The 13911-nt window shown below is 52.6% G+C and overlaps 1 protein-coding gene across 2 annotated transcripts in view; it reads left to right on the top strand.

Annotated features, from left to right (window-relative positions):
* RIN3 (Ras and Rab interactor 3) overlaps positions 1-13911 on the top strand; it is a 124549-nt gene that overhangs the window by 102069 nt on the left and 8569 nt on the right. For both annotated transcript variants that reach the window (XM_034993058.1, XM_034993059.1), the window contains one exon: positions 10792-10923. In XM_034993058.1, the coding sequence (XP_034848949.1) occupies positions 10792-10923 (132 nt within the window). The remainder of the gene's footprint in view (positions 1-10791; positions 10924-13911) is intronic.

The raw sequence follows: 13911 nt of genomic DNA, 5'->3' as shown, positions 1-13911 counted from the left end.
GCAGACCAGCAGGCCTGGGAGCTATCCGCGCCCCCGTGGAGAGGCAGAACTCGGGCTTGGGTCCTGCCTCCCTCTACCACTGACCCACCTAAAGCAGAAAACAGCCCTTCCCTCCCACTCCCACCCCCACGAGCCCCCTTCTTTCCAGGGAAGATGCTCCACCTGCATGCCTCTGAGCCATTACGTGACGCTGGCGAAAGCAGCCTGTGGTGTCCCCGTGGCCTAGCTGCTGGCAAGCCCTGCTGGAGCACTAAGCAAAGCACTCAGCTCGGAGACCCAGGCCTGAGTTCACTGGCTGGGCCGTCTTTCCCCGAAGGGCGGATGCTCTCTGTGCCCAGGAGACAAAAGGATTTCCTCCCTCCAAGGCCTATGCTTTAATGATAGTACCCAGTTCTCAGGGTTCCTGAAGCCCCATTGGGTGCCCTCTTCCACGGTAGCAGGTTTAGGGGCCTGTGTCAGGCAGTGCGGGTGTTTGTGGGTGTTTGCGGAGACAGGTGGCTTTGGGGGAGCTTGGCCCTCCCTCCTGCAGCAAGGAGCAGACAGGCTTGGTTGCTCACGGACTTCATGAGGCTTGGGGAGAGCAGTCAGAACTTCTAGAATCGTTTCTCCCACTGCTTTCACAGACAAGTCATTCCCACGTTCTCAGTGTCCAAGAGCAGACGTTCAGGGCTGGCCCTGCTGTTGGGGAGAAATAGAGTCAAGCCCGGGAACCCCTCCCGAAAGTGCAAGAGGGAAGAAGGAAGGAGGAGTGTGGCGGGTACCCATGTGGGGTTCTTTCTAAAAGAACATAAAGAACCTTCTTTTGATAAAGGGCAGGCAATGGGAGGAGGACAGTGAGGGCCAACGGGCTGCCTTTATTCTGTGCCTTCGAGAGTTGGTCTAAACACCATGATGCTACACTTGACGAGAGGGAACCTGGCTCCTGACTCGGGAGAGAGGGGGCCCAGCAGGCAGGTGGTTAGACTGAGGGCCAGATTGGTGGGCTCAGGGTCCTGGGCCCCCTGGGGTCCCTGGCCATTCACCTCCCTGGCAGACTCCACAGAGCCAGCTGGGAATCTGCTTGTGGTTCAGGTGGGGGCAGAGGCTGGGAGTTGAATGGGTGGAGGACGGACCCCGAGGGGCCTGAGACACTGACCAGGGGTCAGGAGGACGGAGAGGGAAGTCAGGCTGTTGGTTTTTTTAAAAATCTGTGTTAAAAAAGTCTAACCTGATTGCTGATGACAGAAGTCACTAATGTTTATTGTTGAAAAAGACAATTAGTATTTTGGTGGATTTCTTTCTGCTCTTTTTGAAATAGCTATAGATAAGTAGGTAAGGAGATAATTAGTTAAGGAAAATACTTGCTGCTCTAACAGATAAACCCTGCAGTCTCATCCAGTAAAAGTTTGTTTCTCACTCATGTCAGTCTAGTCAAACGCAGGAGTGTGGGGGTGGGCCTGGGCTCTGCTCCATATAGTCATTCAGGGATCCAGGCTGAGGGAGGCTTTGTAAATCCTCCTGGGCATTGACATCCAGGTGACAGAGAGAGAGAGAACATAAGGGCCAGGCCTGGAAGCAAAGCATAATCTTGCCCTTTTTTTTTCTTTTTAATATTTATTTATTTATTTGAGAGAGAGAAAGAGAGAACATGTGCAGAGGGAGGGATAGAGGGAGAGGGAGGGAGAATCCCAAGCAGAGCCCAACATGGGGCTCGATCTCACTAGCCTGAGATCATGACCTGAGATCATGAGCCAAAATCAGGAGTCAAGACACTTAACTGACTGAGCCAGCCAGGCACCCTGCATAATCTTGCTTTTATACCCCACACCCAAAATAGGGTTCAGGGCCTCTGAGATGTCGTGCTCTGAGGATGAGGAGACCCGTTACCCTCCTGTCTCGAATCAGGCCGTGTCGGACATTTCTCACATGCCAGGAGCCCGGCAGACACCATGTTCATCTCTTTCCATCTGTCTTGTCACTGAATCCTCCCAACCACTTAACGAGGTGTGGATGCTATTGTCCCCATTGTATAGTCAAGGAAACTGAGGTTCAGCGAGATCGGGCAGCACACGCAGGGTCATACCCGAGCCGGGGAGTGGTATAGAGCTGGGACTTGGATCCAGGTACTGGGCTGAACCCCTGTGCTGTCCTGCCTCCCTGGGGCATCCGGGGGCAGAGCTGACCTCAGGGAAGTCAGACCCAAGTCACAGGCGGCCTCATGCCTTTTCCAGCCAGGCTGGGACTTTTGGCTGCAGGGCTCCAAGCCCACGGCCCATGGGGCTGGACTGGCTTGTAGGCTGAGCTCCCCAAAGAGGAACCTGGGGAGCTGGAGTGATTTCCTCCGGGATGCGGTGTTGCTCAAAGCAGAACTGACGCTCGGGCAGCATCTGCAGACAGCCCAAATGACCCAAGAGGGTAGCTCTGGGGGGCTCTGTGGGTGGATGGCTGGCTTCTCACTTCATGTCAGCCACAAACTGCAAGTGGGGTGCTCCACCCAATCGTCGCTGCTCCGTGGGCTCCAGCCCTTCCAACCGCACTGCCAGGAGGTCAGACCAGACCAGTGGGTTGCAATCTGGTTGCAGAGAGCTCTCTAGAGGCCACAAGCCTAGCTGGGGGCCATTTTCAGGCCAGCCCTGCTGCCCCCACTGGGAATCAACCAGAGAAGCCAAGTTCTGTATAAAATACCCCCGCATGAAAGGCTCGAGCTGGAAACCTACATTGAAAACCTCCTGTTATCGATGCTCTCGACTTCCTCCCATCCTGTGTTTCTAGCGAATAAATGCATTCATTCAACAGTCCCGACTAACCTTTCTGGACAACAGGGATGTCAACAGGAAAATCCAGTCCCTGTTATTTTGTTGTTGTTGTTTTTTAAATTTTATTTATTTGTCAGAGAGAGAGAGAGAGCACAAGCAGGGGGAGTGGCCGGCAGAGGGAGAAGCAGGCTCCCCGCTGAGCAAGGAGCCCGATGTGGGGCTCGATCCCAGGACCCTGGGATCATGACCTGAGCCAAAGGCAGATGCTTAACTGACTGAGCCACCCAGGCGTCCCCCAAGTCCCTGTTTGTTTTTTTTTTTTTAAGATTTTATTTATTTATTTGAGAGAGAGAGAGAATGAGAGACAGAGAGCATGAGAGGGAAGAGGGTCAGAGAGAGAAGCAGACTCCCTGCCGAGCAGGGAGCCCGATGCGGGACTCGATCCTGGGACTCCAGGATCATGACCTGAGCCGAAGGCAGTCGCTTAACCAACTGAGCCACCCAGGTGCCCCCCCCAAGTCCCTCTTTTTAAGATGGTCACAATTTGAGTGGGAACACAGAGCGAAGCAAGTGTCAGTCATGCAGGGTGACAAATGATATCCACAAATTCACTTAGCAGATACATTTATTAAACACCAACTGCTTGCCGGGCATTGGGGAAGGACTGCATAGGAATGGTGCACATGAGGGGGGCCCGTGCCCTCACAAAGCTTTCATTCTGGTGAAGACAGGCAGGTAATAAATCAGAAGACAGAAGTTTAAACTATGTCATCAGATGCTGAAACCTGCTAGCAGGCGGGCTGAATCAGACCAGGTGAAGAGGCTGGGGGGTATCAGAGGAGCTCTCCGTTCTGTGTTGGGAGGTCTGGGGAGGCCCCTCTGAGTTAATGGAGAGTATTTGTTTTTCCATTATGCAGTGACAGGGCAGGGGAAACCCATCATGAGGGCACTAACCTGATTGGTGGGAAGTGGGGGGTCTTCGGTTAATACATCCTGGAGGAAGGAAGCGGCTCTAAGTGGGAATCCCAGAGGAGGATAAGAACCAAAGCACACCGCAGTCATGAGCCTTGTCTGCCCCAGGACTGTTGCATCAGCCGCCGCTTTCAATAAGAGCCCAATCAATAGATTTGGAGGGGCAATTACAGTAAGAGGACACACCTTTCCTCTATCTAGATCAGGAGTCTGCAAACTACGGCCTGTGGGCCAACTCTGGCCCCCGCACCTTGATTTTGTAAATAAACTCATTGAAACAGCCTCATTCACTCACTTATACGGTGTGCGTTGCTGCTTTTGTTACAACCGCCACGTTGAGTAGTTGGGATGGAGATGGAGTGGCCCGCAAAAAAAAAAAAAAAAAACCCACTACTACTTAGCCCTTTCCAGAAACATATGCCAACTCCTCTTTTTAGGTAATTCTTCCTAGATGACAAAACCTAATTTTTTTTTTTTAAGATTTTATTTATTTATTTATTTGAGACAGAGAGAATGAGAGACAGAGAGCATGAGAGAGGGGAGGGTCAGAGGGAGAAGCAGACTCCCCGCCGAGCAGGGAGCCCGATGCGGGACTCGATCCCGGGACTCCAGGATCATGACCTGAGCCGAAGGCAGTCGCTTAACCAACTGAGCCACCCAGGCGCCCCAAAACCTAATTTTTAATCCAGCCGCTCACTTGATGCTCACCACAACCCCGCGGGATGCTCTGAGTGAGTTTTATTATTACTCCCAGTTTTCAGATGAGACCACTGAGGCTCAGAGTGAGTGGCCCCAGATCACGAAGCTGGCAGAGTTGGGGGCCTCCTAATGCAGTGCTCCTCGCAGCCCGCGTGACCACAGCGAGCACGTTCAGCTCATTTTTTTTTATCAGAACTCTCCTCCAAAACCTGCCCACCAATGAAAGAGGCATAAGGCGCCCGGCCAGCTCTTGAAAGTGTGATCGGCGCCCCCCGCATGCCTCCAGATGGAAAACAGATGCAATTCTGGCCAAAAAGAAAGCAGGACGTGTCGGCTACAGCCCCGTAGGGCTTTTGGAGCATGGCCTGACGGACATGGTCTCTGGTCCATGCGAGCCAGGCGTTCCGAGCCCAGGACAGTCGTTTTGGGACTGTGCCTCCGCATCGCAGTGGCCCTGCCTGGTGCCTGCTGTCCACAGGGCTGAGCTCATGCCTCGGGCTGCCGGCTTCACGGGAAGGAGAATGCGGCCCTCACTCCCCCTGGAATATCAGGGAGGAGCCAGTGCATTGCAAAAATGCTTGAAGCTTCTGTTTGTCTGGAAGTCGCTATCAGGTCAGAGAGCCCGTGAGCCCATGCGGACATTTCTCACCTACATCAGGGAGGAGAGACCCAGATTCTCATCACACCTCCACTACTGGGACTCCAGCTGCGGGGCTTTGAGGAAATTTCTCTGGACCTCTGTTTGCTCGCGGTGAGATGGGGTTTGGTGAATCCAAGGCCGTTGGTGTGCTGAGTCCGGTGGTCGTGTCACGAGAGCTAATCGTGTGCTTCTCTCCCCCTCCATGTTCATGCTGGTAGCTTGAAATGGGCCACTGTGGAAATATTTAGACCATAGGCATTGGCAAGCCCTGCAAATCAGAGCTTATTTTTTCCTTCGGAGAGCCAGTTGTTGGGCATTTCCCAGCACACCACTGTCCAAGACCCACAGTGGATCCTAGTCTCCTTGACCATGGCCCCAGCCCCAGGCAAGACAGAGTGGATGCCAGGGGGAACACACGCGTGGCTCAGTTCAGTCCGTTGTTAATGTCTTAACATCCCAAGCCCTGTGCTGGGGACTAGAAAGGCAGTGATGTGGCAGAGGCTCAGAGAGGTTAAGCGACTTGCCTGAGCTCACCCAGCCTCCGTCCCTGCCCTCGGGGTGCTCACAGTCCAAGGAAAAGGGCTCTCAACTAGTCAAGGTGTTTGGAAGCTGGAGCCAGAAGTGTCCAGCTGTGCCTGTGGATGTGGGAGAGGGCAAGGAGAAGTTTGTAAGGGAAAGTTGGGGCGGGAGGGGGGGATGTCCCCGGCAGAGGGAACTACGTGTGCAAAGGCACAAGGATTGAAAGTACCTTTGGAGTTCAGGGAAAGGCCCATGATTCAGCACGGAGGAAAGTTATGTGGGAAGGTGATGAAGGCAGAATGTCGTTCTGAGTTGGAAGTTGGAAAGTAGAGTGTAGAATAAGCACCAGTAGCAACGGCAGCCCAGGAGGGCTTCGTGGAGGAGGTGGAACATGAAGGAAGAATGTTGAAGTACCAGGAACATGGGATCCTGGGTAAGAAAAAGTCGGATTCAAGTCCTGGTTCACCGCATCCTAGCCATGTGACCTCAGGCAAGTAGCTTACCTTCCCTGGGGCTCACTTCCCTCATCTGTAAACTGGGCACAATGAATCTAATCCACCCTACAGAGTTGTTTTAGGAATTCACTGATAAAATGTTTATAAAATATGCTTTGCATTTTTAGAGTGTCCCACAAATGTTGGTGCTGGATGGGAGATGGAAGGCTCAGGCCTGTGGAAGGCAAGGAGAAGCCATGCCAGCCAGGTGACTGTGGCCAATCCCAAAGGCCTGGAAGGCAGGTGACCCATTCTGAGGCCATTGACTAGATGGTGTGGCTGGAAGAGGGTAGAGTCAATCATGTTGGACAGGTGTTTATGGGTGCAACTGGGGAAGGCCTTAAACGTCAGGCGAAGAGGTCTGGACTTGATTCTCTAAGCAGTGGGGAGCCATTGAGGGTTCTTGAGAAACAGCATGATCAGAGTCGTACTCCCAGGAGATGAGTTAGTGGACAGAATGGATCAAAGGACAGAGACCCTGCTGGGAGGACAGGCTTAGGGGAGTAGGGCTGGAAAAAGCCAAGGGTGAGGGCAGGAAGCAGTCAGAAGGCAGACTCCCCTGGGGCTCTGGCCTGCCTGGCCACAGGGAACAGAGAGCCCCAGAGGAAGGGACTACTTCCAGGCCTTGCATCCTGGGACTGGGGGCGGGGGCTCCTTGACAGAATTGGGAAGGTTCCCAGCAAGGGCTGATTTCTAGGAAACAATGAAACACTTGGCTTGGGCCTGGTGTGGGAAGGACTCGAGGGTCTCTGTAGAGATCCACCGGAGCCGGGGAACCGTGGTGGGGGCTCAGCTTCCTGCTCACCTTTGCTGTGCCCTGCCACTGTGTACTGCAGGGACAAAGAGGGGATGTTCACGGGTAGTTGGAGGGACAGTTGTGGGACCACGGGAGCCCAGCAGTGAGGTAGCTGAACAGAATGTGTGCAAACCAAGGAGATGGACCCAAAGCCCTTCCTGAACGTCGGCCAGGATTCTCAGGAAGAGCATGGGGAGAAGAAGGAATGACTGTGCATCCCCACGAGGCACAGAGCCACAGTCCAGAGGGCCTCTGAGTCCCAAACCTAGGGCCAGAGCTGGACCCTCCTTCTTGCTGAAAGTCACTGTCCCCTCCAGCAGAGCTTCTTGCCCTTGGAACTGTAGACGTCTGGGGCTGAATACATCTTTAGGATGGAGGGCTGTCCCAGGCATTGTAGGCTGCTCAGCAGCATCCCTGGCCTTGGGGCCCGTAACACCCCTGTTCTAATGTGACAACCGAACAGCGACTCCAGACACGGCCCAGTGACCCCTGAAGGGCAACACCGCACTGTTAGCTTGCCTGATTGTATTCCTTGGTGAGTTATTAACACAACAGCAAGAAGAAATTGGTGTTCTAGAGGCCTAGTGAAATTCAGTGAGCTCTCAGCCAGCGCGTGAGTTATAGGCTTACTCCGAAAGGCACGGGACTATGTCCCATCAGTTCCCAACGCATAACTCCAACAAGAGAAGAATCTCCTGTGGGCCAGGATTCTAATAATTAAATTATCAACATGAAGAACAACTCTCAGCACAAAATCTTGCCCTGAGAACCCTTAATTTGTGTCTCAGGCTTATAAAGGTTTGGGGCAAAGCTTTCTTTTTTTAAAACAGACTCAATTGGTGCAGGGTAGGGACAGGAACCTTGAAACAAATAAGCAGAGAGCCTCAGAACACAGAACTGGAATGGAAAATATGGATGTTTTTTAGCAGGCATTTTCCGTAGGAGCATGTGGGAGCAGTCTGGGTGAATCTTCATATAGAATTCTCACCAAAATCCCACAGCATGTCGCGTGATCTGTGTCACATCATGCATAACTAGAAATACGGGCTCAGAGAGGTAAAGCGATTAGCCCCAGGTCACACAGCTGGTAAGAAGTGCTCCGAGGCTCATGCTCGGGGTCTGACGCTGCTTTTCAGGGCTCTGTGTTACCAACCCCTCCAGCCTGTTTATTTCCCAATGGAAAAACTGAGGCCACTTGAGAAAGCAGAACAGAGATGTCAGTAATAGCTCCCTTTTCCATAGCCCTTCACAGGGACGGAATGCGTTTGTACTTTCTCATCTTATTCTCTTGAAAACCCTGAAAGGCCATCAGGGTTGGTGTTGCTGGCCCCATTTTGCAGATGTAGGAGCTGAGTGCGGCCAGGAAGCAGGCCACGAGGCACACTGTTCTCTGGGAAACCAAGCAAGGATGAGTTGTGAGCAGAAGGGGCACCCCTTGAACGACATGATCGGAGGCCCCTGCGGTGCCAGCAGCTGTATGGGGGTGGACCATGGAGGACGCAGGAGGAGGGGCTGGCCTGGCCTGTGCTGGAGAGGCGTGGACACGTGGAACCCACTGAAGCGGTGCTCGATCGCACCCCTCAGGGGTGACCCAGCGCCCCGTGAGGGTGCCTACCTGTCCGGGCTCAGGCAACAAGACCAAATGCCACTGGAGGAGCTGCTAAATTCAACATGGAGCTCGCCCACTCCTTTCAAAACCTCTTTCACACTGTTTCTCTTACTTGCATTGTTCTGGTCCTCACCAGAATCCAGAAAACTCAGATCTTATTACCTGGGCACGTAACACCCAAAGAATAGGGTGGTTAGTAAGAGGGTTTAAGTGAATGAGTGAATGAATGTATGGATGGATGAATGAATGAATGAATGAATGAGTGAGTGAGTGAGTGAATGAATGAGTGAATGAACAATCAGGTGGGCCATGGCCAAGCCATTCTGACCACTCACTGGGAGCACTTTCCACTGGGTTTTGCACCTCACATTCTGTAGACTTTAGGACACAGCCCAGACTGCTCTTCACACATGCCCCCACCAGTGATCTACACAAAACGGAGTTGATTCTCCTCTTAGGTACCTGCAGCCTGGTGTGACTTCGATCCTCTCTTGTCCCTTCATCGTCCTCAGGGCTTTTTCCTCTGCATGGGCAAAACAACGCCTAGTTCACATAATAGTTACAAGGACTGGAGGAGAGCCTGCAGGATGAGCTATAAAATTCGCGCTTCTGTGCCGGAAGCGCTTCCCCCTGAGCGGCATCTCGAGGCAAAGCAATGAAAATCGTTAAGTCAACTTAAGCCCCCACGTGTGCCAAAGGAACTTGCCGATGGTGTCCCCCTCATGAAGCCACAGGGGAAATGTCTCTATTAGCCCTAAGCATTAGAGAAATGACTTGGTGCCCCTGAGAAACTGGTGTGTTTTCTTCTCGCGGACAATGAGAAGGATGTAACTGATTGTTTTCCTCTTCACTTTGGCCACCGGGAAACTCAAGGCCAAGTTTGCGGCCCTAAAGGCACAGTCACCTCCAGCTGAGTCTGGGGACCCCGTTTGGCCATTCCCCACCATGCAAAGCTGCTCAGCCAAGCTTTCCTTCCCCCCAGTGCACTCAGAGGCATGCCAAGATGTCAACTGAGGGACTCCAGGGGATTCTGTCCTTGTAGGAATTCTTCCCTTCCATGGTGAGCCTTTGACTTTATGTTGCCAAACAGTCGGTCTCCAGAGCCAGCCCAGAACCACACTGGGAAGGCATCTCTTAGGCTCACCGGCCACCCTCCTCTCTTCCCCAAGGCATCTATGACTGTCAGAATGCTCTAAGCCATGTGAACGTCTCCTACAAAAGCAGAAATGATGGGTTATTCCTTTTTTTTTTTTTTAAGTATTTATTTATTTGAGAGAAAGAGAACACAAGCAGGAGGCGGGGAGAGGGAGAAGCAGGCTTCCCACTGAGCCCACGTGGGGCTCCATCCCAGGACCGCGGGATCATGACCTGAGCTGAAGGCAGATGCTTCACTGACTGAGCCACCCAGGTGCCCTGTGATGGGTTACTCCTTTCAGAGGTATTTACATTTTAAAAGAACCCCTCAGGAAAGGGCCCTGCTTAACCCAATAAAGTGAAGGTTGAATGGTAGAATTTCCAACCACATAGTACTGGTTGAGGGAGGGCTTTCTGTTTTGCAGGTGGAGAGGGAGATGTGTGGTTAAAGGGACAGGAAAACTTCCCAGAATACATCACTATTAGAAAGACAGCTGTTTTGGGGCACCTGGATGGTTCAGTTGGTTAAGCGACTGCCTTCGGCTCAGCTCATGATCCCAGGGTCCTGGGATCGAGTCCCACATCGGGCTCCCGGCTCAGCGGGAAGCCTGCTTCTCCCTCTCCCACTCCCCCTGCTTGTGTTCCCTCTCTCGCTGTCTCTCTCTCTGTCAAATAAATAAATAAACTCTTAAAAAAAAAAAAAAAAAGAAAGACAACTGTTTCTGGGTGGCTCCGTGAATCAGTGTGATGTGAACTTGACTGTCAAATAAGCAGCAAGGAGGGGCAGGGGCGCCTGGCTGGCTCAGTTGCTGGAGCGTGCGAGGCTTGATCTCAGGGTTTTGAGTTCGAGCCCCGCATTGGGTGTAGAGATCACTTAAAAATAAAATCTTAAAAAAAAAAAAAAGTAGCAAGGGGCATTGAGGGGAAAGAGCTGGGGAAGGGGGGGGGGGTTGGCTCCTGCCCACTCCAGGGGAGGGTGTCTCTCTTGGTTCCTTCTTCCTAAACCTGGACCGTGTCTCATACCTTCCTGAGAGGGCTGATCCCAGGTCTCCCCTGTCCTGAGTCACAAGAAAGTGGCAAGGTTCCTCTTACAGCAGTGACCATCCCCCACCCAGCAAACCACTGTGCTCTTCCCCGGGGCAGGGAACTGAGAACCTCATGCTCACCATCCTCTGTATCCTTTCTCCTCCCAGGGAAGCCCTACGGGGCAGACGACTTCTTGCCCGTGCTCATGTACGTGCTGGCCCGAAGCAACCTCACGGAGATGCTCCTCAACGTGGAATACATGATGGAGCTCATGGACCCTGCCCTGCAGCTGGGGGAGGGTGAGTCACCAGCCCGGGCCTGGCTCTGGGCCACTGGGGCCCGATGCATGCCACCGGCCTCAGCCACACCCGGGGCACACTGCATAGCCCAATAAGCACTTCCTGGATGCCAGATTCCACTGAGCCCTGCGGACAAGACTCAGGGTCCGACGTAGGCCCCGTTCTGGGGGGGGGCTCATGGACTAGAAGGGGAGCTGGGCCAATAGAGAGACCCTGTCACCACTGCTTGACAAATGTTGGAATGATGAGAAGCCCAGAGCGGATGGGAGCACATTGCCCAGGCTGTGCAGTTAGGGAAGGCTTCCAGGAGGAGGTGACCCCCAAGCTGAGCATTGAAGGATGGCTAGGAGCCAGCCAGTTCAAGAAGTGGGAAAGGCATTACTTCCCAGAGGGAACAGCACAAAAGATAAGGCTGGCGCAGTGGGCAGATGTATGGGAAGGAGTCTGAGCAAGGAATAATGATCCGTTCTTAGACAGGGGTGGTCCTGGGAACTGTCAGCCCCCTGCTCGGTCAGCCCTGGCCAGGTCCCCTGTCAGCAAGAGAAGCTTGATACTATGGACAAGGAGCACTGCTCTCACCAATAGGATGATGACAGAGGTGTGGTTTGCTCCACCCCAGTCAGTTTCCCTTCCCCTTTCGTCCTTCCCACCACTTCCCCCCACCCACTTAGCCTTGGCCATGCCTCCACTGAGAATCCCTGAGCTACGGCCCCCCCCAGATCTCAGCCCCGAGGAGGCCCCGAGTTGTCCTCTGAGATGTCAGCCCCAAAGGACGGAGTGAGACTCTCAGGGCTCGAGTGTCCCCTTTGGGCCTTGTGGTTCTTGAGATAAGCTGGTCTTCTTTGCATCTGTTTGCATTTTTAGCATGTATCAGTCTCTGGGGTGATAGTGTGACGAGGCTGGTTCTGTGAGTTCTTGGAAACTGAGGGGAGAGTGTAAAGCCTTGAAGTTTGTTGCCACATAGAACTCTGTCTGGGCTCTGGGACCTCTGGAACTATTTTTTTCTCCTCGTTAGTTAAAAATTTTCTGCAGCTAGAACAACTTGTCTTCCAGAGAATGTAGGAAATCAGTGGAAGCCAGGCTTCCTTCAGCAGTTATTATCTGCTGCCCAGGGTATCCATCCATCCATCCATCCATCTCCACCCATGCATCGCCCATCCACCCATCTATCTCTCCATCCATCCATCCATCCATCAAGCCACCTATCCATCCACTCACTCACCCACCCATCCATCCATCTACCCGTATACCTACCCACCCACCCATCCATCCACCCTTTCAACCATCCATCCATCCATCCATCCATCCACCCACCTATCCACCCACTCACCCAGCCATCCATCCATCTACCATATATCCATCCACCCACCCATTCATCTATCCATTCAGTAGCTACTCAGTGAGTCCCTACTGTGTCCCAGGCACTTGGGCTACAATGCAGGACAAGGCAGGCGAGGCTTATATTCTCATGAGAATGAATGAATGCTTCATTCTGAACCCCACACTTTGGAGCCTCTACCTCAGGCCTTCCTGAGCCTTCCTCCTTGATTTATCCAGCCCTGAGCATGCACATGAAAGCACCACAAGGCTGAAGGGGTGGGCAGAGGCCTCCAGACAACAGTGATCTGTCTCCCACAGTCTAAGGGGAAAAAATAGAAGGGAATGGGAGGCAAGGAGGGTCAGGGGGCTGTGAGCAGAATTGGCTTCCTGCCCCAAATCCTGAGCACCCTATTTCCTAGGACTAGCCCCTGAGTAGTGTAGCAGCCTGCCCAGAGCTCTCAGCAGGAATATTAGCTGTTGTCGTCTGGCTACCATACACGTAACCTCTAAAGGGCAAAACCTTTATGTGTCAGAAATTATCATAATAGAATAAGATAGTAACAGTAAACCAGAGAAAAGTGTTCTACAAACTAGCACACCAAAAATTAATAGCCTGAATATGTAAAAAGTTCTTATAAGTCAATAAGAAAAGCACTTAGACTCAGTAGTTACCTGGGAAAAGGCCATATACTCATTCATTCAACAGAGATTGCCTGAGCTTCTAATTTATGCCAGGTGACAACAGGTGTCCTTTCTTGTGAAACTTTATTCCAGTTGGTGGAGAGAGGATGTCAGACTTTAAATAAGTTAAACATATAAGCAAATGAAAATATTTCACATCTGATGGATGTTGAGAAGAAATGAAGTAGGCTAATGGGATAGCGCAGTGGGGCAGGACATGGCTCAGACAACCATGGAAGGCCCAGAGCACAGAGCAAAGAGTGCCTTCTCTTTACTTTTTTCCTGATTTTTCAAATTTTCCACAGTGGGCACTGCTGCCGATCTCCCTGGGAAGAAATCACTAACAAATCCTGTTAAGGGACTGTCCTCAACCCCCATAGGTTGTTGTAGGGTCTTAGAGACAATGTCCACAAAAGCCCTTTGAGGGGTGGAGCGAGACCATGGGGCTCTGCCATGGGCCTGGCTGGCTTGTTCCCAGCGGTGGTCTGTCACATCCTGGCCACGGTGACTCCTACTCCATCCTCAGCCTGAATTCTTGTGGCCAAATGGGGCTCCGGGCCAGGTACAGTGATGAGCAGGGACAGGGCAGGGACATCCTTGGCCCAACTACCCTCTCCTTATGGACCTGCACTCCCCACCCCCATCCTGCCATGGCCTCCCAGGATCTTCTTCCTGTCCCTGAAGCCTACACAGGGTTTGCGTGGGAAAGCCGAGGTCCTTCAGGCAGGAGTGCTGGTCTAGTCTGGCCTATGTTGAGCATTTTTGAGACAAGCCAAGTACAAGTAAATATGTAAAGGTCTTAGCTCACAGTTTCTGAGCCAGGGCTGCCTGAATACCCTGCAGCCTCTTTCAAACTCAAGGAGTCAGCCTCTGGCCCCATGGGAAGATTTCTAAGGAATCCACGAGGTGTTTGCTGGGAGTAAAGATGCGGGCAGGGCAGTATCTTGCAAGGCACTGCACATGGCCCCTCCCCACAGCCCTGCCCCC

Source organism: Mirounga leonina, unplaced genomic scaffold (assembly GCF_011800145.1).
Source record: "Mirounga leonina isolate KUSES-001 unplaced genomic scaffold, KU_Mleo_1.0 Mir_82, whole genome shotgun sequence".
Classification (NCBI taxonomy): domain Eukaryota; kingdom Metazoa; phylum Chordata; class Mammalia; order Carnivora; family Phocidae; genus Mirounga; species Mirounga leonina.
Note: the sequence above shows the minus strand (reverse complement) of the source record. Positions and strands in the feature narration are given on the sequence as shown.